The sequence below is a fragment of the Aphidius gifuensis genome, linkage group LG6, assembly GCF_014905175.1.
Source record: "Aphidius gifuensis isolate YNYX2018 linkage group LG6, ASM1490517v1, whole genome shotgun sequence".
Taxonomy (NCBI): domain Eukaryota; kingdom Metazoa; phylum Arthropoda; class Insecta; order Hymenoptera; family Braconidae; genus Aphidius; species Aphidius gifuensis.
Window position 1 is genome coordinate 16,760,717 of NC_057793.1, and position 25,499 is coordinate 16,786,215.

The following is a 25,499-nucleotide window of genomic DNA, read 5'->3' on the forward strand; positions in this document are numbered from 1 at the left end:
TACGATATTTCAATCGTAATTACCGCCACCTGTACTCGAAATATTTATTACAATTATTATTTGAGTGACATACTTGCATCAAATAGCGCATATTTACATAATACAATGACACACCTGAGCGTCACAGCTGGATAGAAAGAGAGCAACGAAAAAAGCAGGTATAGGAAAAAATGCAAATGAAAATAGAAACTTCTCTATTCTTTATACAAAAATATATTTTTTCTTTTGACTACAATATTTTTTGTTCGAAAAATAATTATTTACTGTCTTGGTATTTTTCAACTATATTTATTTTTAATGGAACTGTTTACTGCTGGCGCCGTATTTTTTTTTTTTAAATTCAGGGTGAATACAGGGGTCTAAAGATCTATTATGCGAGAAAAAAATGTCCTTTTGATTATTTAAAATGTATAAATTAAAATGTTAGAATATAAAATTAGTTTGAGTTTATTTTTTCCAAAGAAAATTTTTTTTTTAAATAGAAAACTTTTTTGTTTATTGTCTGGCAGCACTATTATTCAATTTAAAATTGTACCCCGAGTGTTTAGAAAGAATATAGATCTATTAAATATTTAACAACGATCTTTATTAGCTTTTTTGGAAGATATCAAAAATTTAAATTTCAAGTTACAATAGATTATGCAAAATAGCAACTGGTAAATTATTTAAAAAAAAAAGAGAAAAATTATTTAAAAAAGATAAAAAATTATTTAAAAAAAAAAACTAAAACGTAAGTGGGGAGTGCTTTTCCGACATCTTTAATCCTAATTTTCGAGTCAGTTGCACATCGTCTTCAACACTTTCAACATGAACAACTTATGTGAAAAATTTTTAACCAAATCTTTTAAAATCGTATCACCGGGAGTCGTACAAGTTACGCGCAACTATACATTTAAACGTCCAAAGATAATTCAAAAAATACGTGGTCACTTAAAATTAAAAAGTAGTATGAAGGAAATATATTATATCATGAAATATATAACTTCAATTGATAATTTAGCAGAATCAGTTGAAAATTTTGAGGGTGATTTAAAAATATTCAAAGACGATCTCGATGAAGATCGCATAAATGAAATACTTTCAAAAGATAATGCAGTAAAAAAAATTTTATATGGTTTTTTAAAAAGATGTACCAATGCTATCAATAATCGGAGCTTTATTAAAAAAATGTTACGTAAGTATTTAAATAATATATTAATACAGTGAAATAAAAAAGTAAAAATAATACAGTGAAAATAAATACAGTGGAATAAAATAATAGAGTGGATTTAAAAAAGTGAAAATAGAATAAAACAGTGAATTTGCATATTTTACAGGTGAGCGACAATTACGTATTCAGCAAAAAAAAGCAAAGATCATAAGAAGAAAAATGATTAGAAGGATGGTTGTTCAGGAGCGTTGGCGTATCCAACGTCTCAAAAACCTTGAGGAATGGAAAAAAGAAAAAGAACGTGAACGATCAGATTCTACGTCATCGAGTGATAATTGGATATGTAAGTGTTTTAGGAAATTATTATTTTTTAATTTTGCTTTTTGTTCTTAAAATGATTTCTATTTTAATTTTACTTTTTGTTTTTCAAATTTTTTTTTTGTTTTAGAAAATTATTATTTTTTAATTTTGCTTTTTGTTTTTCAAATTTTTTTATTTTGTTTTAGAAAATTATTATTTTTTAATTTTGCTTTTTGTTTTTAAAATGATTTCTTTTTTAATTTTACTTTTTGTTTTTTAAATTATTTTTTTTTTTAATTTTACTTTTTGTTTTAAAATTTTTGTCAACTTTTTTTTTTTTCTGAAAAAAAAATTTTTTTTTTTTTTTTAATTTTACTTTTTTTCTTTAAAAATTTTTTCTTTTTTTGTTTTTAAAAGTTATTTACATTTTTGTTTTTTAATTTTTATCTAAATTTTTTTTCTTTAAATCAATAATTTTGCATTTTATTTTTTACCGTTTTTTTGATGACCTATTTCTCAAACATTCATTCATTCATTCATTCATTGTTAAAGCGAACCCGAAGAAATGTCATTCATCCGAGGGAACGGGAGTTTCTTCACGGGAGGGATTCATCGGTGTAGCAGAAAGCAGTGACTCTGACGTCACGGATTTTGAGGAACCTCAATGCATCGAGGTTGGACAGTGTTACGTTTGTGGGAAAGACATAAACGTAAACAAACAAGGCTGTGACGCTTGCCGGAACGAAAAAATATGGTATGTTATTTTTTTTTTATGCGATTAAATTTTTTTTTGTCAGTTCAATAGATTTTTAATATCACAAGTGCATGCAATGTAAATATAAGCTAGGTGGGAGTACATATATATTCGGGAAATTTATCATTTTAATTTAGTAAATTTTTAATATTAATCATGGATAGTTCAAGTGAAGACGAATGTCAAGACGGTGGAAGTGAAGATTGTATAGAATTACTCGATGAAACGCGTGAAGAAATACCTAAATTTTCACTCACAAGTACGACGTATACATTCAAAATAAAAGATGTTCCTCATAATCGCGGGCTTGTTGAGTTTATTGAGAGTGCTTTTCGACAAGTATATGAACGTGTTATGTCTTTGTCTAGCAATAACACTGACCGAATTATTTTTAATTTCCGATCAGAAAATATGACTAGTGATTCATTTACAAATTTAACACCAATTAATGAGTTTACTTTTGATCGTTTATGGACAATAATAAGTAGTATATGTCAAAGTGCTGGCGGTATAGATGCGACGGCTGCATTTAATATAAAAGTTATAATTTTAAAACGAATTGTTGGTGGATGTGGAATGCCTAAAAGTGAAAGATCGAGACGTGGTACACTAATAATTAATAATAAAGATAATTTATGTTTACCAAGATCAATCGTAGTAAAATTATCTGAATTAGAGACAAATAAACTTGACGTGGCTAGATTAAAAGCAGTTCGTGACGCTCGATATGAATTACAAAAAACATTGACTCTTGAATTTATAAATAAATCTGGTGTTGTTATTCCACCTGAGGGATGTGGGTTAGAGGAAGTGAGACAATTTCAGATGTATTTAGCAACATGTCCGATTAAACGCGTTTTAAAAATATATAAATATGTTTCTAATAATATGAATGGACATGAATTAATATTTGATGGTACAGATTTAGTTGAGGGTTTTATTCGTGAAGAACAAAATTATATACCAATTGCATATTATGAAAATAGTCATCATTATGAACCAATAAATAATATAATAACTTTTATGCATGGTACAAAAAAATATTGTTTAATTTGTGATAAAAGATATTCATCACCTGAAACGCATTTGTCATGTCCTGGTCGTTGTGACCGATGTTTAAATAATTTGTGTGAGATAAATGTAGATTTAGCCGAGTGTCGTGATTGTGATCGGGCTTTTTATGGACAACAGTGTTTAGACAAACATAGGACAGCTCAATCTTATAATTCAAAGCATTCAGTGTGTGAGGCAATAAAAAAGTGTAAAAAATGTTTTAGAAAAGTTCACTTAAATACGCGTCATTTATGTGGATATTATTATTGTTCTGCATGTGAAGAGCTTCAACCGCCATCACATTTATGTTATTTTAAAAGTAAAATGAATTATAAAAAAAAAGAAGATCTTTGTGCTTATGTTTTTTATGATTTTGAGACAATGCAATCTAAAACAGTTAATAATGATAATAAAATTTATAAAATTCATGAGGTTAATTATGTAGTAGTTCACCTTGTGTGCGATAAATGTATGAATGATACGAGTGATTTGGATGAGCCTAGTATACCGATCGAGAATAAATGTGATTCATGTACTACTCGCGAATTTATTGCTGAAGGGAAAGACACTGTAAAAAAATTTGTTGATTTTTTATTTGGAATAAAAAATAAATATAGTGAAATTATTGTATTAGCTCATAATCAAAAAAATTATGATGGTCAGTGGCTTTTAAAAGAATTAATTAATCGTAAATTAGGAGGAAAAATTAGTACTATAATTACTGGTACAAGTATTAATGTTTTGTCGATTGAAAATATTAAATGTATAGATTCACTCAATTTTTTTCAAGCACCTTTGAGTGCTTTACCTCGTATGTTTGGTCTTGATGAAAAAATTTCAAAAGGTTATTTTCCACATTTTTTTAATAATGAAATAAATCAAAATTATATCGGTGAGGTACCACCACCAGAAATGTATGGTGTGCGTGCGAAAAATAAAAAAGAAGCTGACAAATTTGATAAGTGGTATAAAGAAAGAGTAGACTCTGGAGAATTATTTGATTTTAGAAAGGAACTGAAACTTTATTGTACTCTAGATGTAATTGTTTTACGTATGGCATGTTTAAAATTTATAAATTTAACTTTAAAAATTACTAATGTTAATCCATTCCGTGAAGCTTTGACTTGTGCTTCATTATGTATGCGTGTTTTTCAACGTAATTATCTTACTAAAGAAAAAATCGGAATCGTTCCCAGGTCTGGTTATAGATTAAGCGACAATCAGTCAAAAGAAGCTCTTCAGTGGCTGGAATGGTTAGCATATTCAACAGCAAGTAATATTCAACATGCTGGTAACTCTCATGAAGTCAAAATAGGTCCAAAAAAAATTAGAGTTGATGGTATAAATGAAAGACGAAAAAACATTTTTCAGTATCATGGTTGTTGGTGGCATGGATGTATTGAGTGTTTTATGTTTAATCGTGATCATGTACAAAAAGATGGTACAACTTTGAATGAACGTTATGAACGCACGCAAAATATTACAAAGTATTTAGAAGATCAAGGTTATGATGTTATTGAAAATGGGGATGTGAATTTAAAAAATTGTTAAAAGATGTACCTCAAGTAAAAAAATTTGTTGATTCTATTGATGCAAATTATTACACAGCATTGAACCCACGTGATGCTTATTTTGGTGGTAGGACGGAGAATTTCGTCGAGTCATATACAGTACAACCCGGGGAAACTATACAGTATGTAGATTTCACAAGCCTGTATCCGAGTGTCCTTAAGCAATCTGCATTTCCATTAGCTCATCCTAAAGTATATGCTGGTCGCGATATCGAGAAAAAATTTCCAAATAATGATATATCAAAAATTGATGGATTAATAAAATGTCGTGTACTTGCACCGTCTGATTTACACATGCCTGTTTTGCCTGTACGTTCAAAAAATAAAAAACTTTATTTTCCACTCTGTCGTACATGTGTTGATACGATGGAGCCAGGTTTTTGTAATCATAATAATGATGAGAGAAGTTTAATCGGTACTTGGGTGTCGTCAGAACTAAAACTTGCTTTAACAAAAGGATATGTCATAGAAAAAATATATGAAGTTTGGCATTACGATAAAATGTCGATGAATAATAAAGAAACTAATGAAGTCGGTTTATTTACAGGATATATAAATACTTTTCTTAAAATAAAACAAGAAGCCAGTGGGTACCCATCTTGGGTCAAAACTGAATCTGATAAAGATCAATATATCGAGGAATATTTTCAAGCTGAAAATATTAAACTTGATAAAGAAAAAATAGATTTTAATCCAGGTCTCCGTACATTGAGTAAAAATATGCTCAATTCGTTATATGGTAAATTAGGACAAAGAAGTTCTTTATGGCGTAAAACAATTTGCAGTGATTTACAAGAATTTTATGAGATAGTAGATAACGAAAAAAATTTAATTCAATTTATCGAACCAATAAATCAAGAAACTGTCTTAATTTCGTGGAAATTAATTAATGAAGAAGAACCTTTAACAAAAACAACTAACGTTGTATTGGCGGCTTTTACGACAGCGTATGCTCGGGAAAAATTATATTCTTGTATTCATGAAAATAGTAAACAAATTTTATATGTAGATACTGACTCTATTATAAGAATATGTAAAAATGAAAATGATAAATTAATTACAGGAGTAAATTGAGATTTAACTGATGAGCTAGAAGAGTATGGAGAAGGTTCATATATAAAATCTTTTATATCGGTGGGCCAAAATTTATTATTCTTTTATTGTACAAAAACCTGATGGTGGTCAAGTAGAAGTCTGTAAATTGAAAGGTGTGCGGCTTGACTTGAAGCACAAAATTTATAAATTTTAATACTGTTAAATCATTAATTAAGCGTGAAATAGATCCTTTTAAAATTGAATATAATTCTATCCGTAGAACAAGAGATCTACAAGTGTACTCTACTATTGATAAAAAAATGATTTCTGTTACAGGACCTAAGCGTAATCACTACGAGAATATTACATATCCTCTGGGCTATAAAAAACAACGTGTGTAATAAAAAAATTTAAAAATGTAATAAGAAATTTTGTGTAATAAATAAAATTTATTGTCAAAAAATATTTGTATTGTAAAAATAAAAATTTTGTTTCATAAATAAAAAATTTTAATAAAGATAAATAAAAATTAAAAAAAAAAATTTGTCCTATGAATAAAAATTTACTGTCAAAAAAATATTTGTTTTGTCGAAAATAAAAAAATTGTTTTGTAATAAAAAATTATTTTACCAACCATTTTATTTTTCAGATTTCTATATAACTCGATTATTTATTTATTTTTTCTCAGTTGTTAAAATGTCTCTAGTGTGTCAATTCCCGTTTACTATGCTTCTTGCTGGAGCATCAGGCTGTGGTAAGACTACTTGGTTAAAAAAATTTTTAAATGAAAATATCACCGATGTAAAATTTGATAAAGTTTATTTTTTTTATGGGCAATGGCAAGACAGTTTTAAAGAATTTTCTTCAGTTGAATTTGTTGAGGGTCTACCAAAATTAAAAGAGTTTAATGATAAAAAAAAAAAATTAGTTATTATCGATGATCTCATGAGAGAGTCCGGCTCTTCCAGTGTTATTATGGATCTTTTTACAAAGGGAAGTCATCATCTTGGATTATCAGTTATATTATTATCGCAAAATCTTTTCCATCGTGGCTTTCGTGATATAAGTTTAAATACACATTATATTGTTTTATTTAAAAATCCTCGAGATCGTTCGCAAGTATTTTTTTTAGCACGACAAATATACCCTGAGAATCCGCGTTTTCTTCAAGAGGCTTATTTTGAAGCGACCTCTGTACCTCATGGATATATTTTACTTGATTTGAAACAGAGTACCCCAGAAAATCTCCGTGTACGTACATGTGTTTTTCCAAGTGATACACATAATTTTGTTTACATTCCACGAAAAGATATAAATACAATAACGTCATCTAATAACATACCAGTTGTACGAATATAATGGCAGTCGGTACGTGTAATCCGTTTAATAAAAAACATAGTGTTCTACTACAAGCATTAGTATATGCTAATCCAAAACAACGTCAAGCAATTTTAAAGCATAGTGACAAAAATCTTATTCGCTGTATTGGTGAATGTTCATTAAATATTTTGAAAGGTACAATAAATATTAAAAAAACAGAAAAAAAAAAATTAAAAAAACATAAATCAATACTACGTTCTCTGGCCTCCAGGAAATATAAAAACAAAAAAAAAAATTTTAATTAATCAATCAGGTGGTGGCTCCTTGTTACCTTTATTACTTACTCCAATAATTACAGCTGTAATTACAAAATATTTTAAATAATGGAACATGCAAGAAAAATGGTTTTAATTCCTGAAGACTCGGTTAATAAATTAAATACAAACAATGACGTAGGTACTGTTCAAACACCTGGAGATGTGACGTCACGCCTTGATAATCAACTCCATAATATTTTAAATTCAAATAAAAATGACGGAGAAAAGTGGAATGAATATAAAGAAGTTTTGAGACGATTTTTATTTTTCAATAATAATAATAACAATAATATTGACTACAGAAATTTAAGTAATGATAATGATACAAAATATCCGGAAGACTTGATTATAAAAGCAGTTCCTAAAATTTTCCAAAAAAAAGCACAAGGTTTAATAAATCATATAACCAGAGCAGATAACGGAAATCGATTAAAATGGAATGATAAAGGCTTGGTTAGTATAGACGGAAAAACTATTCATGGTTCTAGTATTATTGATTTAATTAATGATGCGTTACGTCATCGTAAAAATATTAAAGCAATCGGCCATGATCAGTTTGCACGATTTTTAAAAGATATTCATGCACCTAGAGATTTTGTTAGTAATATTAGTTTCTGGGAACAAAGCGACAACGATGATGCTGAAGAAGAAGTAATTACACCAAATTTAAGACCACCACCAATTAATAAAAGAAGATTGAGCAGAAGAGAATTGTCTTTTTCTGATGAAGAAATATCTACTGTACGTAAAGTTAAAAAACCTCCACAAAAAACTGTAAAACCAGCTACATCAATTTTGCGACCATCAACAAGGTCATCACAATGGTTAAGCATAAAAAAATAAATTTACCAAACATTTATTACAACCCCAAAAATCCCCTATCATTCTCGGGTGCACAAAATATATTTAAAAAATACCCAAAGTCAAAAAAAGAAATTAAAGATTGGTTAGATTCGCAAAATACTTATACACTTCATAAACCAGTCCGGAGAAAATTTTCTCGTTTACATTACACTACAAAAAATGTAGATGATTTATGGGAAATGGATTTAGCTGACTTGACCTCATTACAAAGTTATAATGATGGTAATAAATTTTTATTAGTTGTCATAGATGTACTTAGTAAATATCTTTGGGTTGAACCTCTTATTAATAAATCAGGAAATACTGTATGTCAAGCACTTGAAAAAATTTTTTTAACTAGTGGACGTCGACCAGTAGTTTTACAATCAGACAAAGGTAAAGAATTTTTAAATAAAAATGTACAAAAATTATTGGACCAAGTCAAAATTCATTTTCGTGTAGCACGTAATCCGGATATCAAAGCAGCTATAGTTGAACGAGTAAATCGCACACTTAAAGAAAGAATTTATCGTTATTTCACGTATAAAAAAACTCATCGTTATATTGAAGTCTTACCTAAAATTGTACAAGCGTATAATAATGCAATACATTCATCAACAAAAATGACCCCAGCCGCTGTTACTATATACAATGCTCAAAAGGCACGTGAAAATATAGAAAAACAATATACAAATGCGACAAAAAAAAATAATAAATACCATGTTGGTGACTATGTTAGAATCAGTAATGAAAAGCAATCTTTCAGTAAAGGTTATGCTGGATCTTGGTCAAAAGAATTATTTATAATATCAAAAGTTTATATTCGACAATCTTTACCTATTTATGAAATTAAAGATTTAAAAGGTGAAGATATTTCAGGTTATTTTATGAACAAGAAATAAGTAAAGTAAATCAAAATATAAATGAAGAATATTTTGATGTTGAAAAATTCTTGACACACGGGGAAAAGGACAGAAAAGAATATCTTGTTAGATGGAAAAATTATTCTAGTGATTTTGATGAATGGGTACCAGCAAGTAATTTAAAAGATCATGTTCAATAAAGATTTTATATTACACTTGTTAGTAATAAAATAATCAATATTATCCGAATAATACAACAGCTGCATTTACAACACAATTACATCGTGCATTTAATCTTGAAGGAAGCTGGTCAGTTGGATTGAGTGAAATAGCGTTTCCAAATGCTTTTTTACATATAAATAAAAGTGAAGGAATAATTAATATTGATCTTGGTAATAATAATTTTAACGTAAATATCGAAAGTGGTGTATATCCAAATACAGATAGTGTCATATGGTCATTTAATGAAGATAAAAATTTTATACAACATTTTGAATTAGTATATAATACTCGGACACGTTTTGTTACTATAATAAAAAAATGTAGTGGAAAAGATTGCAAAAAACATAAAATAAAATTAACCGAAAAATTGCAAATATTCTTGGATTTATATACCAAGCTGAGGGTCTTGTTTTTACTGAAATTCAACACATTTTAAAAGCAAATGCACCAGCAAGCATATTACGTGGGCTTCCGTCAGCTTTATATGTACATTGTGATATTGTTTCTCCTCATATTATTGGTGAATCTAATAAGCAAGTACTTCGAGTTGTGCCTTTTGACTCTAGTAATTATCAATACGGCTCGTCGTTAATTGAAAAATTTCAACCATATTATTTTTCCTTATTACGTCACTCATTTGACACTATTACAATAGATATAAAAGATAGTTTTGGTGGCCCTATCTCATTTGCATACGATCCATTATTCGTGACACTTCATTTTAAAAAAAATAATTAAAATGTATATTCAATATTATGAAAATCAAGTTGGTGGTGGGGCACTGATCCATCAAGTACATTTAAATCAACGTGGTCAAGGGATAGGAGGGTTTCTTGGTGGTCTCTGTAGAGGAATATTACCACTAATTGGAAGTGCATTGAAACCAGTTGGGAAAGAATTATTATCAGTTGGAATGAATGTTTTGGGTGATGTCATCACTCGTCAGAGCAATTTAAGAGATTCTCTTGATAATCATTTGACACAATCTGGTAATAAATTAAAAAGAAAAGCTATGGATAAACTAGATACATTTTTAAGTGGAGGTGGAGTTGGCTATAAAAGTAAACGACAAAAGACAATAACCAGTCAGAAACGTATAACTTCTCGAAGACAACGTTCCAAGAGAAAAAAAAATCAAAAAGGTCGTGGCATTGTCAAAAGAAAAAAAAAAAGAGTTGTAAAAAAAAAGAAAAAAATTCAAAAAGGTGGTGGGAAAAAAATTAAAAAAGTTGTAAGAAAAAAAAAAAGAAAAAAGTCAATTGATATTTTCTCGTCATAATGTCATTTCTTCATAGCCATTCTTGTGAGTGTAGTAAATCTGAATTGGATTTATTTACAATACCACCTACTCAGACTACTGTTGAAGAGTCTCATTGGGTTTATTACAATCCAGTCACAACGCTCACAGAGGATTCACCAATTGAATTTCATATTCCAGCTAATGGAGAAGAATATATTGACCTGGCACATACGATGTTAAAAATAAGATGTAAAATTACAAAAGAAGATGGAACTGCTGTTGCCGCTGATGCTGTGGGTGTAACAAATAATTTTTTACATACAATGATTAGTCAATGTGATGTTTTATTTAATCAAAAGTCAGTCTCTGGATCTAATTCTTCATATCCATACCGTGCATATATTGAAACATTATTAAACTATGGATCAGATGCATCAAACAGCCATTTACAATTGGGACTATGGTTTCTAGATACTCCAGGTTTTATGGAAGCACCAGTAGGAGCTGCTGCTGGAGCACAAAATAAAGGATTGCAAGATCGATCACTTTTTATGACTAATGGCAATCAATTTGAGATGCTTGGGCATTTACATGTTGATGTTTTTAATCAAAATAAATTTTTATTGAATGGTGTTGAGATGAAAATAACTTTAACACGATCAAAGAATGAATTTTGTTTAATGGACAACACAGAGGATGGAAATTATAAAGTAAATATTTTAGAAGCAACACTCATCATACGTCGTGCTAAGCTCAATCCAAGTGTACTTGTAGCACATTCAAAAGCATTGGCCAAAACGACTGCAAAATATCCTTTGACTAGAGTAGAAGTAAAGAGTTTTATTTTAGCTCAGGGTATATTATCAAATACACTCGACAATATTATACTAGGAAGTTTACCAAAAAGAATTGTTGTTGGTTTAGTTGATAATAGAGCATTTAATGGTCATAGAAAATTTAATCCATTTAATTTTCAACATTTTAATTTAAATTTTTTGGCCTTATATGTCGATGGAAACCAAGTTGGTGGTAAAGCATTATCTCCTAGTTTTAGTAATAATATTCATGATGCTGAAGCCTATCAGACATTATTTTCTGGAACTGGAATACATTTTGCTGATCATGGAATGAAAATTTCTCGTTCTAGTTTTACGAAGGGCTATACTTTATTTGCATTTGACTTAACACCTGACCTCTCTGCTAATGATAGCATGTACTGGAATTTAATAAAAAATGGAAGTCTCAGAATTGAGATAAGATTCGGTGTTGCACTTGCTCAAACAATAAATTGTATAGTATATGCCGAGTTTGATAATATTATAGAAATTGATAGTACACGTCAGGTACTATTAGATTATAGTAATTAAGAAGGGGTATACGTATATATAGAGCTACTTTAGTTTATGTTATTCAGTCATAAATATGTCGGAAGTTTTAATCATTGATATTCAGTGTCTAGTTGGATCTCGCAATGAATACTACCCGAAAGAAATTTCTGTCTTGACATTACACGATAAATTTATTAGTCATTGGATAATTGGACCACCTTTTAAGTACTCGAAACTTGAAAAAGGAGCTCGTCGACAAAACAATTGGTTAACAAAAAATTATCATAAAATTGATTGGGACGCATCTGAAGTACCTTACAAAAATCTACAATCATTAATTGAAAAAATTGGAGAACTTGGTAAAAATATTTATGTGAGAGGTGAAGAGAAACGTATGTTTTTACAACAATATTTGCGAGAACATTGTATTATTAATTTAGAAAATATATCACCACGATTTGGTTTATTACCAGCAGACGAACATTATTGTTTATTTCACGGAGTAAATTATCCTAATTATACTTGTACTCAACAAAACGTTTATAAATTAAAAAATTGGTTAATTGGAAAAAAATTAATTATACGAAGAGGAAAAAGTGAAGACGACATTGAAGTAGATGTTGTCTTTAATTCGTTTTTCAATACAGTCAAAGAAACATTGGTATGAATACTATCCAATTGGTTGACGCATTACCACTTACGGATTTGACACGTGCAGGAGTATACGCTAGTGACCGATTACCTCATATATGGCCGAAACCTTGTGGAATTATTGTTAATCTTGATAATCATAATCAACCAGGATCTCATTGGGTGTGTTTTTACGTCAATAATTTGGGCCATGGACTCTTCTTCGACAGCTTCGGACGACCTCCGAGAGATCCCCGTTTCCTTTACGCTCTCAAAAGAAATTGTGTCATCCACGAGTACAACAATATACAGCTGCAAAGTGTTACGAGTAATTGTTGCGGTCATTGGTGCATTGTTGCTCTTCATTATTTCGCGAATGGTGGGAGGCTCGACGGATTTCTCCGATTATTTACGAATGATGTTGAACGGAACGACCGATATATTTTAAGAATGTTTAAAAAAATTGTTAGTAGACGTAAGAATTATAAACATAAGAAAAAATTTCATTTCCTTACTGGTAGTGGATCTAAAATACAATCATCTATTTGTAATCGAAATTAAATAAATTAATTAATAAAAAAACATGTGTGGAATTTTTATTGAAAAATAAGTAGTTTATAAATTGGGGAATTGCATCCATTGGTTCAGGTGAAAACTCCCCTCCCATATTATCAAAAAATGTACCCACGTCGTCTCTTACGACAACTAGTTTTAAAAATGACGTCTTCAGTAGAGGATAGAAAACGTAGATATAATAAATATATTTATCGAGTAGAAGAAACTAGACAAAAAAGTATAGAGCTATCACCGATAGCAGATATTTGTGATCCTGTAAGATTTTCTGCTGCTGGATTTTATTATACTGGTTATGGATCTAAGTTGAAATGTTTTGAGTGTTGTGTTGAAATTGACGAATGGAGTCGAGGTGACAATCCATGGCTAGATCATCAACGTGCTAAGGCAAGCTGTCGTTTTATTAGAAATATAGCTTGTGGTAATGTTCCTAGAGGAGTAAGCCCACAACTTATACCTATGGAAGGTGATCCACATTGTATACCTACAGATTTTCGTGCTTCGTATCGTGTTCCATCTACTTCAAGAGAAGAAGACCGTACATTTTATGCTGAATTTTATATTGATCTTGAAATGGAAGAATATTCTAATCCTCCAATTGAAGAACATTGTGTTGGAATATCTACTACACCTCCAGCGGAAAAAGATCTGGTCTCATATGAATCACGATTAAATACATTTTATTATTGGCCGAAATATATTTCTCAGACAAAAGAATCCATGGCTGAGGCTGGATTTTTTTATTCGTCTATAGGAGATTATGTAATTTGTCATCATTGTGGAAATGGAATTAAAGATTGGAAAAATAATGAAGATCCATGGGAAGAACATGCTAGATATTTTCCGGAATGTTATTTTCTCCGACTAATAAAAGGAAATGATTTTGTCGAACGATATTCATTGCAATACAATTTTGAAAAAAGTGAAGAAAGTACAGAAGAAAAAAAAATTAAGAAAAAGAAAGACAAAATAAAAAAAGATAAAAAAAGTAAAAAAGAAGATGATACATTTGTTTGTAAAATTTGTTATAATGAACCATTGTCTGTTATTTTTCTTCCTTGTTTACATATGGTTACATGTGTCAAATGTGCTCCAGCAATTGATAAATGTATTATATGTCGAGTTCATATACCTGGTGTCATTCAACCAATAATATCATAATTAAACATGTGTCAAAAGTAGATCAAATAAATTTTTAAAATAAATAAAATGTCTTAATTATTTAACCTATATTTCCCAGCTGCATACAAATGAGTCATACTTGAAATTTTGGTTAAAAATTGAATAATAAAATAATAAATTTAATAATATAAAAAAAAAATTAAAAATAAAATAAAAAAAAAAATTACACCTGGGCTGACTCGAACGCTAGACCCTACGCTCTAAATATTAATATAACTTTTTATTTATTTGAAAAAAAGTATCAGCCGTCCAGTAAACGGGCAAGAGAATATTATTATCTATTATAAAAACACTTGAAATAATTTTTTTTTTTAATTATAACAATTGTTATTGTTAAATAACCAAGTACATATTTCAAATCCAAGAGCGCTACGTTAAAAATATCATTATAACTATTTAATTATTTGAAAAAAAGTATCAGCCGTCCAGTAAACGGGCAAGAGAATATTATTATCTATTATAAAAACACTTGAAATAATTTTTTTTTTAATTATAACAATTGTTATTGTTAAATAACCAAGTACGCATTTTTAATTCAAGAGAGTGAGCGCTATAGACATAAGTGTAGTGCTAAGGCACTACAAAACATGGCCACCCTACACTAACACTTATTTGACTCACACGCATTCTCCATTCAAACTTTTGCTGGGACTTTTGCTGCCGCTGCAGCGCTATAAACATTTTACACTACCAAAACAAGACCCGCCCTACACTAACACTTGTTTGGCTCACACACATTTTCCATTCACACTTCTGCTGACACTTTTGCTTGTAGTCTGCTTGCACCTATGCGCGCGCACACATCACAAAATAATATTTAAAAAAAAAAAAATAATATTATTATTCATATATATACATACGTACATATATAAATAATAATAACAATAAATAAATAATAAAAAAATATATATGTAATAAAAAAATAATTATTATAATAATAATAATAAATAATAATAATAATAATAATAAATAATAATAATAATAAATAATAATAATAATAATAAATAAAATAATAGGGGTAGTTTTTTAAGGGTAGTTTTTTTGAGGGTACTTTATCAGGGTAGTCGCGTATGGGCCCCCGCGGAGTTTGTAGGTGCTCGAGGGGGGAACGCGAGCAAGCGGCACAGAGGGAAAGGGGGCAGGTAAAAAAACGACTCCCAAAACCGGTTTTTTCGTGGATCGTATACCATTTAACAGCACGCTGCCCGCTATCTCTCCCTATACTCTACTCACCTGGTTCAATATATATATATAATATATAAATATGATACCCGTATTGATAAAAAAAGATGAGGTCATGTTTAAAATTTTGTAAACAGTTAAGACTTAATAATATGCGTTAAATATATAATTAATTCTTGACTTTTTTTTGGTATCACATCCTTTTGTATTAAACAAATAAAATACTAAACGATTTCGAATACTTGACGCTTCTTTTTGTAAAAAAACTAGGTTTTTTTTTTTGTTATGATAAATTCTGCTTGGATAAATTTGTAGTTCAGCAAAATTGCAGCAGCCGACTCATCAACGGACGACACGAGGCCATAAACCCATATCAATATATGTAAAATGTTAAATAAACAAATACTAAAAAAAAAGTTTTATGATCTGTTTAGCCAAAGATTCAAATTTTCTCGTCTGGTATTGATTCTATGAGCCCTTATACTGGCTGTAATTCGTAATGGACAAGACATTAATACAATCTTTTTTCGCATCGTTTCATCATCAAAAATACTATTAAATGCATGATACTATGTAGATATGTCTTCTGTGTTGATAAACTTATATAATTCATTCATCAACTCTTTTATTTTTTTTTCAAAAGTGCTAACTTTTCTTTTTCGTGTGCATTTTCAATTTTTTCACTTTTACCATTCTTGACAGTGCACTATTTTCTTCAATAAGCTGATCAGCATGTTTTACATTCAAAAATTTAAAACCTGCCAGTGGTATCTCACTATCATCATCATCATCATAATCATAATCATCATCATCATCTTTTTTTTCCATTGATTTAATGGTAATTCCTTTACTACATATATTTATTCAATTAAACTTCTGGTGGTTCATTACATATCATTGGTGAATAATTTCTCCTTCACTGATCTCATGCTGGAATAATTTTTCCGGCACTAATCTCACGCCGGAATAATTCCTCCGGCACTACTTTCATGCCGGAGTTTTCCTCCTTCACTGATCTCATGCCAGAATAATTTCTTCGCCACTCGTTTCACGCCGGAATAATTTGTCCACCATCAATTTCATGGTGAAGTAATTCCTCCGCCATTAACCTCATTCCAGAGTAACTTCTCTGCCACCAACCTCATGCCGGAGTAATGCCGGAGTAATATTTCCACTAGGGTGCCCTTTATGTTCTACGCTGTTTTTTACCGCGCATCCAACTGGAATAAATAAATCGGAAAAAAAATAAACACCCAAAAGAAAGCACCTGATATCTACATTATTTTACCAGGGGTCCGTTCGTAATGGCAATTCTGCAGGGTTAGGGTTAGTAGGGATAAGTTACCACCGAACTATAACCCCGTCTGTTCGTAATGGATGGAGTTAGTGTTCACTTAACCCTGGCATATAAACAAATCCGAATCGGTGTCTTATTTTTTTCAATAATATAAACAAGTTTTATTATCATAAAATCTTAAGCAATTGCTAGAAAAATAGAATTCGTTTGAATAATATCAAAAAGTTGTAAACATGATGAAATTGTACACGATAAAATGATCCGAATTCGTTTATATGCCAGGGTTACGAACGGACGGGGTTATAGTTCGGTGTTATCCACCCTGTTTCATACAAACCTGAGCTGTCAATCTACAGGGCATTACAATTTAGGACTTTTTTCCTCCACTGGAGGCGCTTGTGAAGCTTTTGTATGTGAAATCTATATGAAAAAAATTTTTATGTTACGAGGGCAGTGGGAATAATGTGTGAATTTCTCGTGCTTGCCCCTCCAAATTCGTTGAGAGCACACTCTCTGAGTGGGCACTTGTAACGAAATCTACTATTACAAGCACCATCAGCGACGAAAAAGGCCTTAACTTGTAAAAAAATTGCCCTGTAAATTGGACTGCTGAATGTTTACCACACAATGTGAACAAACAGTGTATGCCCTGGTGGAAATAATTTCTCCGTAAAACTCCGGAAAAACTCCGTAAAATTCCGAAAAACTCCGTAAAATTCCGGAAAACTCCGTATCACCCCGGAATTGGCCCATTAAAATTTTTCGGTCATTTTTTTTCCTTCATTTTACACAGGAATTCGAGTATTTTGGAATTGCAACCGATTTTTCGTATTTTTTCGAATTTTTTCTAAGTGAGCCAATTCCGGAATCATCCGGAGCAATTCCGGAGCAATCCGGAGAAATTCCGGAGAAATATTTCCACCAGGGTGGTATGTCAAAAAAATTTCAAATTGAAAATTTAATTATAAATTTATTAAATAAATATAGTACGTCAACATTCTGCGATCGTTTGCTTTCCCCCAAGATCCAAATAGTCGTCAAAAATGATCTACTGCTGCTGGTAAAAGCCAAATCAAACGGACAGTAGCTACTCAGCTACTGCATTTTCTTGGTATTTTTATTTATTTATTCAATAAATAAAATACATGTTATTTATTTTCAAAAAATAAAAATGTCCAAGGAAAAGCCGTAGCTAAGGAAAAGATGAAAATAAACCTGAAAAATGAAAAATTTGCCTTGTGAGTTGGACTGCAGCTTAATTTTTTTCTCAGCTAAATTTTTTCTTTAGCCGCTACATCGTTTTCTCAGGTGCTTTATTTTGGGGGCTTATTTTTTTTAACTTTGGGTGCTTTCTTTCGGTAGTTCATTTTCTTTACTTCAATGCGAATGATCATAGACATGCGCATATTATGCAAACATGAGGAGAGAACAGCGGCGTCGAACAAATAATTTTTGAAAAACAAGAAATAGAACATAGCTCATCCAGTCCCTCATGTACTATGCTGTTGCAAACTAACCTTTTGATGACTGCGTATTCAACTACGCATGCGCAAAAATAAATAGGAAGAAAAATAAACACCCCAAAGAAAGCACATAGGGTCCGTTCGAAAACTCACATATAGGGATCTGACCTATGGGCGGGGTTTAGTAGCACCTACACACACTCACCGTGTCCATGTGCCAACATGGCGCATTCCAAATGGTTTTTTGCGCTCTATTTGAATAATAAATACAGTATTATTTGAGTGTTATATTTTTATCATATTATTATCGATCATTTTTGATAAATCTTTCTACAATAACAGACGATCTACTGTTTACAAGTTTTTGTTTTTGATTAGGTATTTATTGGGCTTTAAAAATCTATGAAATATTAAATTAAAATTTTTTCCAGTAAGACTGATAGAAATCTCTACTGAACATACATATTTAGTTTCTTTCATACGCTCTGAAAAAATACCAGCCTCGACATTCATTTTTTAGTTATTAATTTATTTATTGTTATTTATAATCATTATTATAATATTAAATCCGTGTACGTATTTTGACACTTGGCTACGAATCACACCACTCTACTATTTGTATGTGTGGGTATGTCTTGTATGTATTATATTATTATTACGATTCCGACCATTTGGAAATACTTCACTACTCGGCCACCAGATGCCATGGTGAATAGGTCAGATTGCTATTGTAAACAACAAAATTAGTCATATTGCGTATGCAACTTGCTTTCGTTACTTATCACAGTTGTCAAAAGTGTTCTATTATCATTATTAAAAATCAAACAATAATATTTTATTGATTTGTGCCTATAAAAATTTATGACAAACAAACAGTTTTGTCATTTTTTGGATCTTCAAGATGGCGGACATCAGTGCATATCTAAATTGCTGGGATAAATTGCCGCCATCTTGAAGATCCGAAAAAATGAGAGTTTCTAAATGGACCCCTAATACATGATCATACACCTGCGCATATTATGCAAACTTGTGGAGAGAACAATGGCGTCGAATACGTAATTCTTGAAAAATAAGAATTAAAACATAACCTTGTCAATTTTATATTTCCAAATCACAAATAATGCATAATAATATATAAATAAACCAAAATCTTGTAAACAACATAATAGCAATAGCTGGACAATTTAGAATGATACTAAATAATTTAATAATTTGTAATTGGTTTCTTTATTCGACAAATAAAAATATAAAACTTTTTCTTCAATATTATACCTTCAAATGGAATCAATGTTCACTTAATTTTGGTAAAAAAAAAAAAATAATATAATACTAACATTCAATTTAGGCAACTACCCAGGAAAAAATCGCGTAGATCTACGTAGATCAAATTAGATCCCACAGCTTTAGATATAACTAGATCCGCAAAGTGGCGCGATCTACTCGTATATAATGAGATCTAATTAGATATACTGAGATCTAATTAGATATACTGACATCTAATTAGATGTACTGAGAGTCCAAAAATTTATTGATTTAATAAAAAAAATATTTTCCAAATTGTTTAAACAATTTAATTTTTTTATTTATATAATTAATGTTCTATTGGACCGAGAGATTTATACCACAAGTACGGACGATCGCCTGGAGTTGAACACGGTATCTTCTTGTTGAAAGTCTAGAGCCTTACCTACTTAACCACAGCAGCAATAATTAAAGATAACGAAAATTTGTTCTACTTGAATATTCATCATGACAATCCAAGAATTAACCGACACTCGGCTGATGATCGGCAAATTATCCCATTCAAAAAAATCACTTCATTTCAGCTAACTTCACGCTGAAAGGTTTTTATTTTGTTATTATTTTTTTTGTTTATTGTGTTAGTTAGCTGAAATATGAAGATTTATTATTTTGTAAGTTATGAAAAAATTCGAACATTATCTTTATTCATCCCTTAACCACGTGCCGTAATTATTTTTATATAGTTGGCTTTTTATCTAACTTGTGAAAAATTATTTCCTCAAAAATCCTCAGTAAAACCAAGTTTATATCCAATTCTACCACGATCTACCCCCGACCGATCACGTTAAGAACTGAAAAAAATTCCAGAATATGTTTATATTTTTTTTTATTCCTGAACCACCTCCCGTAATTATTTTTATATAATCGGCCCTTTATCTTCAAAAAAAAGTTAAAATTGTCAGGGTTTCTCAGCTTTTCTCCACGCTTCAGACTATTCTGAGTAAATTAAGCCAAAAAAAAAAAAAGATGTAGCTAAGAGGGTAACCATCGGAATCGAGATTTTTTTTTGAAGATGTAGCTAAGGCGGTCGGTATCAAAATTTCACAAAAAATTAATATTGTCAGGGTTTCTCAGTTATTAGATTGGAAAACCCAGGCTACCAGAGTCCCTTCATTCGCCCCTGCCTTCATTTCGCTATCATCAGCTATTGAATAATATTATGATATTAACAATAATATCAATATGATATTAGGAATAATATCGAAGATATCAATTATATCGAAAGAAAAAGAGCGTAAGTGCAAATTTATAAATTTTCGGGTTTTTCATGTAATTTTAATACTTAAAAAAAAAGGAAAATGGGCGTAACAACCATCGATAAAGGATAAAGGGCGTATGTCTAAGGATTTACGCCTTCTTTCCGTTATCAAAATAATTTTTGATAAAAGATGAAGGGCGTATTTTCAATTTTATTTGAAATTTATTAAATGGCAGAATTTTTTAAATTATTGATTGTTTACTAATAATTATAAATAATTTATTATTAATAAGACAAACATAAAAATAATAATAAATTTTTATTTTTTATTAAAAATGATTTTGAGAATGGAAAAAAGGCGTAAGTCCCTGAACATACGCTCTTTTTTTTTCTTTAAGCCTTAAAATTAGATGTGAAGCCCGAAAATTTATAAATTTGCACCTACGCCCTTTTTCTTTCAGAAAAAAAAAAAATTCCCAAAAATGGCACTTACGCCCTTTTTCCATTAATGTGACGATATAAATAATAAAATTTATCATAATAATATTCGAAATATAAATACTAATAATTATTATTAACGAATAATATTTATATTTGAATATTATTGTCAGTATTAATAATATTATTATTATTATTATTCAGCGTGACATGCAGCTACTCCGAAAAAAGTTTCACTCCCCCCGCGCGTACTCGCAACACGCTAATTTTTTATGTATACACGATAATTTTTATTATATTTATTAGAATATTTATTAAAGCGTGCAGTATTTTTTATTCGGACATATGATATTTTTTATTGTTTCCACAAAACATCCATGATCTTTATTTTAATTAACTCATAACTCATAAATGTCATTCTTTATAAATTGTTTAGAATTCAATTTTCAATAATAAACTTCGCTCAACCCCATGTCTATCTGCAATAGATAACGATGTAGAGAGGCTTGAAGTAACATAACAACTTTTTGACATTTTGTGACATTTTACATAATTTTATTGTAGAATATGATCTCTCGTGGCCAGTCCCAGAAATAAAACAATAGTTACAAAGCAGTATAGTAATTTCTATCTCAACAAAAAAAAAAAAAACAAAGTTTTTTTTATAAAAAAAGTGTCAAGTATTCGGAATTGTCACTAATTGTAAATATATATTAATTAATAGGTGATACCAGAAAGACAAGAAAATATATTTTTAACGAACGTAATTAAGTCTCAACTATTGAAACAAAAATTTTAAACTTGACCCCACCTGATGTAAAATATATGTCTTGAATACTGAAATTTTATTTGGAAAAAACCAGGTGGGGTCAAGTTTAAAATTCTAAAGTTTTACCAACTGAACGGAAGAAATCTGGTCGATTTGATAAAAACGCAAAGACCGTAAATATCAATTATGGTTTAAATAAATATTACCGCAACGAAAAAATCTGATTTTTTTTTTTTAAAAAGGTTAACATCGATTTATGGGATCATTACCAAACCTCAGCATCCTCATTCGACTCTATCATATTTTAATTAAATTTCTAAAAGATTAGAGACGGAAGGGGACAAAATATTTGATGTATAAGGTACGGTAATAGTAATCCCTAGCGGAACACTCAACAGCTTAATAGCGACTTGTTAATGAAATGGGCGCTTACTCAATAGCACGTCAATAGCAAAAAGAATTATGGATTACAAAGGCTCTGCATTTTATTAAACATATTAAATTGATCTACATAAATTAAGGAAAAAATTAACAATGTTTCTATCACATTATTATAGCGTGATTCGATCTCATTTCTCAATAATCATAGCGAAGAATGATGTTAAATTTTTTTAGGTTATGTCTGAGCTGTCATTCGTTGTTATCTGAGTTTTGGTAATTTATGGAAACTTACCTCGAGAATAAAATGACATGAAACATCCACTCAATAGTTAGTCGATAGCTAGTTGATAGCAAAAAAAAAAAGTCCAAAATACGTTATTTATCATTGTTATTGTGTATTGTTGTTGTTTAATTGTTTATTATATTGTTTTTTTAAAAGTTTTTGACAACAATACATAAAATTTAAAAAAAAAAAATTTTTTTTGTATAAATTCGTCGAACATCTAGTCAATAGCAAGTCAACAGCTAGTTAATAGCAAAAAAAAAAGTCCAAAATACGTTATTTATCATTGTTATTGTGTATTGTTGTTGTTTAATTGTTTATTATATTGTTTTTTTTTTAATTTTTTGACAACAATACATACAATTTAAAAAAAAAAAAATTTTTTTTTGTATAAATTCGTCCAACATCTAGTCAATAGCAAGTCAACAGCAGATCAATAGCAAATTCGTAACAACTCAATTTTTTTTTTTTTAAATTTTATGTATTGTTGTTGAAAACTTTTAAAAAAACAATATAATAAACGATTAAACAACAACAATATACAATAACAATGATGAATAACGTATTTTGGACTTTTTTTTTCGCTATTAACTAGCTATTGACTAGCTATTGAGTGGATGTTTAATGTCATTTTATTATTGTGATTAAATTTGAAAATTTTTTTTCACGTTCAAAATTAAATTTTTTACATTTTTAATTTACCGTGTAATATTATTTTTATGCTATTATTTAGTTAATGCAATTTCTTCGTTTATTCAATAAGTTAATTTATTATCATTACACGGTAAATTAAAAAAGTAATTTTTTTTTTTTTTAATTCTATATTCAAATAAAATAAATTTTTTTCAAATTCTTTATATATATTTTTTTATAATATACAAGATTTTAAAATCGATTCATATTCAATAATAATATTAATATATAATCATATTTATTAATAACGAGTCGGCCGTGTTCGGCTTCGCCGAACTTGGTTGTATATCTATTTTTGATTCTTCAAAAAATTAAAAACAAAAGAAATAGATATGTAGAAAAAATTCAATTTCTACATTCTGATAAACCGGACAACATTAGGAACTAATGCATTTTTTTATTTCTTTTCTTCTTGATAAAATATATTGTTTGATCAAAAAAAACCCAGGAGATGATGAAAAAATTCAATATCTACATCCTGGTGAACCGAAAACCAACATTACAAACTAAAGCAATATTTTTAATCTCTTCTTTTTGAAAAAATATATTTAATAATAAGAAAAACCCTGGGCGCCTGTTTGATGTCCATAAGATGTCTTGATACACCAAACCTTATCGTGGCAACTTCCCCACTCCTCCATCGTCGCGATGAACTCACCGAAGGCTGTGTGCAAAGCCGGATCGTACACCTATTCGCATTCGAATGCGTGCGGCGCATGTCTGAGGCGATAGGTAGGAGAGTGCTACCGAGTGGGGGGGAAGCTGACAGCAGCTGAGACGACACAACTTGTCTGGCTCTGGAACTGATCACTTCTCTTCTCTTGACTGGCTCTCTTGGTTCACTACTGGTTCTCTCGACATCGTTGGATCTCTCGTAAAGGTTCCCTAGGTATCAGACGTTAAGTCCTGGTGAAACTCTGTCCGAATTTCCAATGACGGACTAATACTAATGATCATGCTATATGGTTCTCTTATTATAATAATAATTATTATTATATTCATCGCACATAAATGTGTATGTGTGAGTTCACGAATGGATCGCTGTAAATAATAACAATAATAATAATATTGAGATATATTATTATTGCAATGGCAACGTATGTGTAAGACCTGGTCACGGATGGATCGCTGTATGGGTCCCTATACAAAATACATATCTCACATGTTGACTATTTGCTCTCACACTTACGATACTTGTGACATAGGTGTTTTACCATAGTATAGTCGCTATGTAATATATGCGTATGTAATACACTATGCTTGGTTCACGATAGTTCCCTCAGGTTTGGTTACGTATTTCATAATCCAATCAGGTGGACCGCGCCCCTCTACTATTTCTAAGACTGAGTTAGGCTTCCGAATTAGTTCTCGTGACTCCCACGGTTGTTGGCTTCCGAGCTAACCAACATGGCTCCCCCCGGTGATTTTGAGGAGGATGGTGAGAAATCCCCGTTGTTAACCTTGGCCGATAGTTCTCGCCGCGCAGGTCAGAAAATCGGTTACAATACATCATTTAATTTATCGAATCAGTCTTTACGTGTCATACAGCATTCTTTGTACCGCTCATACGCCTGAATTCATCAACAGTAAAGTCTACCGCTACAGCAGCAGTGCTGGGAGGCTATTCTCGAATGAATACGAGTTGACTCGTTCACACGGATCGAGGTCCGTGAACGGATCTTGCCTTGAGTAGAGATGTGATATCCGTTCACGGACCCCGGTCCGTGTGAACGAGTCAACTCGTATGAATTCGAGAATAGCCTCCCTGTACTGCTGTGAGAGCAGTACAGAAATTCCAAGTTGGGTGTACTGCTCTCACAGCAGTACAGCGCTTCGCAGTCTACTTTACTGCTACGGCAGCAAAAACGTACCGTGCCTGCAGCAGGAACGTTTTTTCAGTGTACGCTATATGTAGTAAATGTTGTATGCTTGCTGGCTTTCCTTCTCTCTATGTAATTCTCCCCTCTTTATCCGCTTGTGACCGAGTGTGTAATACTCACTGTAAGGCTAGCGGGACCTCGAATTTTGTCGCTACCCTCCGTAAAGAAGTTTCACTCCAAAAATACAGAGACTATTTTGAAAAACTGATATATTATAAAATGAAAATTTTGA

The 25,499-nt window shown here is 30.4% G+C and overlaps 3 protein-coding genes across 3 annotated transcripts; all 3 read left to right on the plus strand.

Moving 5' to 3' along the window:
• Positions 1-10,167: 10,167 nt before the first annotated feature.
• Positions 10,168-12,035, plus strand: LOC122859902 (uncharacterized protein F54H12.2-like). The gene is made up of 3 exons (XM_044163585.1): positions 10,168-10,513; positions 10,837-11,613; positions 11,692-12,035. The coding sequence occupies exons 1-3, from the start codon at positions 10,168-10,170 to the stop codon at positions 12,033-12,035; spliced, it is 1,467 nt and encodes a 488-aa protein (XP_044019520.1).
• LOC122859601 lies at positions 12,036-13,095 on the plus strand. The gene is made up of 2 exons (XM_044163294.1): positions 12,036-12,355; positions 12,437-13,095. Exons 1-2 carry the CDS (start codon positions 12,091-12,093, stop codon positions 12,661-12,663), a joined length of 492 nt encoding a protein of 163 aa, XP_044019229.1. The 5' UTR covers positions 12,036-12,090; the 3' UTR covers positions 12,664-13,095.
• A 248-nt stretch (positions 13,096-13,343) lies between these two features.
• On the plus strand, positions 13,344-14,360 carry LOC122859903 (baculoviral IAP repeat-containing protein 2-like). The gene is made up of 2 exons (XM_044163586.1): positions 13,344-14,130; positions 14,221-14,360. Exons 1-2 carry the CDS (start codon positions 13,344-13,346, stop codon positions 14,358-14,360), a joined length of 927 nt encoding a protein of 308 aa, XP_044019521.1.
• The last annotated feature ends 11,139 nt before the right edge of the window (positions 14,361-25,499 follow it).

Excerpts from the sequence above, each read along its gene's own strand:
- LOC122859902 (XM_044163585.1), top strand. The coding sequence starts at position 10,168 with ATGTATATTCAATATTATGAAAATCAAGTTGGTGGTGGGGCACTGATC. Across the intron at positions 10,514-10,836 it reads ACGACAAAAGACAATAACCA|AGGATTCACCAATTGAATTT; the intron begins GTCAGAAACGTA and ends CAACGCTCACAG. Across the intron at positions 11,614-11,691 it reads TGATAATAGAGCATTTAATG|TTGGTGGTAAAGCATTATCT; the intron begins GTCATAGAAAAT and ends ATGGAAACCAAG.
- LOC122859601 (XM_044163294.1), top strand. The coding sequence starts at position 12,091 with ATGTCGGAAGTTTTAATCATTGATATTCAGTGTCTAGTTGGATCTCGC. Across the intron at positions 12,356-12,436 it reads TGAAAAAATTGGAGAACTTG|AAAATATATCACCACGATTT; the intron begins GTAAAAATATTT and ends TTATTAATTTAG.
- LOC122859903 (XM_044163586.1), top strand. The coding sequence starts at position 13,344 with ATGACGTCTTCAGTAGAGGATAGAAAACGTAGATATAATAAATATATT. Across the intron at positions 14,131-14,220 it reads TTTTGAAAAAAGTGAAGAAA|TTTGTTATAATGAACCATTG; the intron begins GTACAGAAGAAA and ends TTGTTTGTAAAA.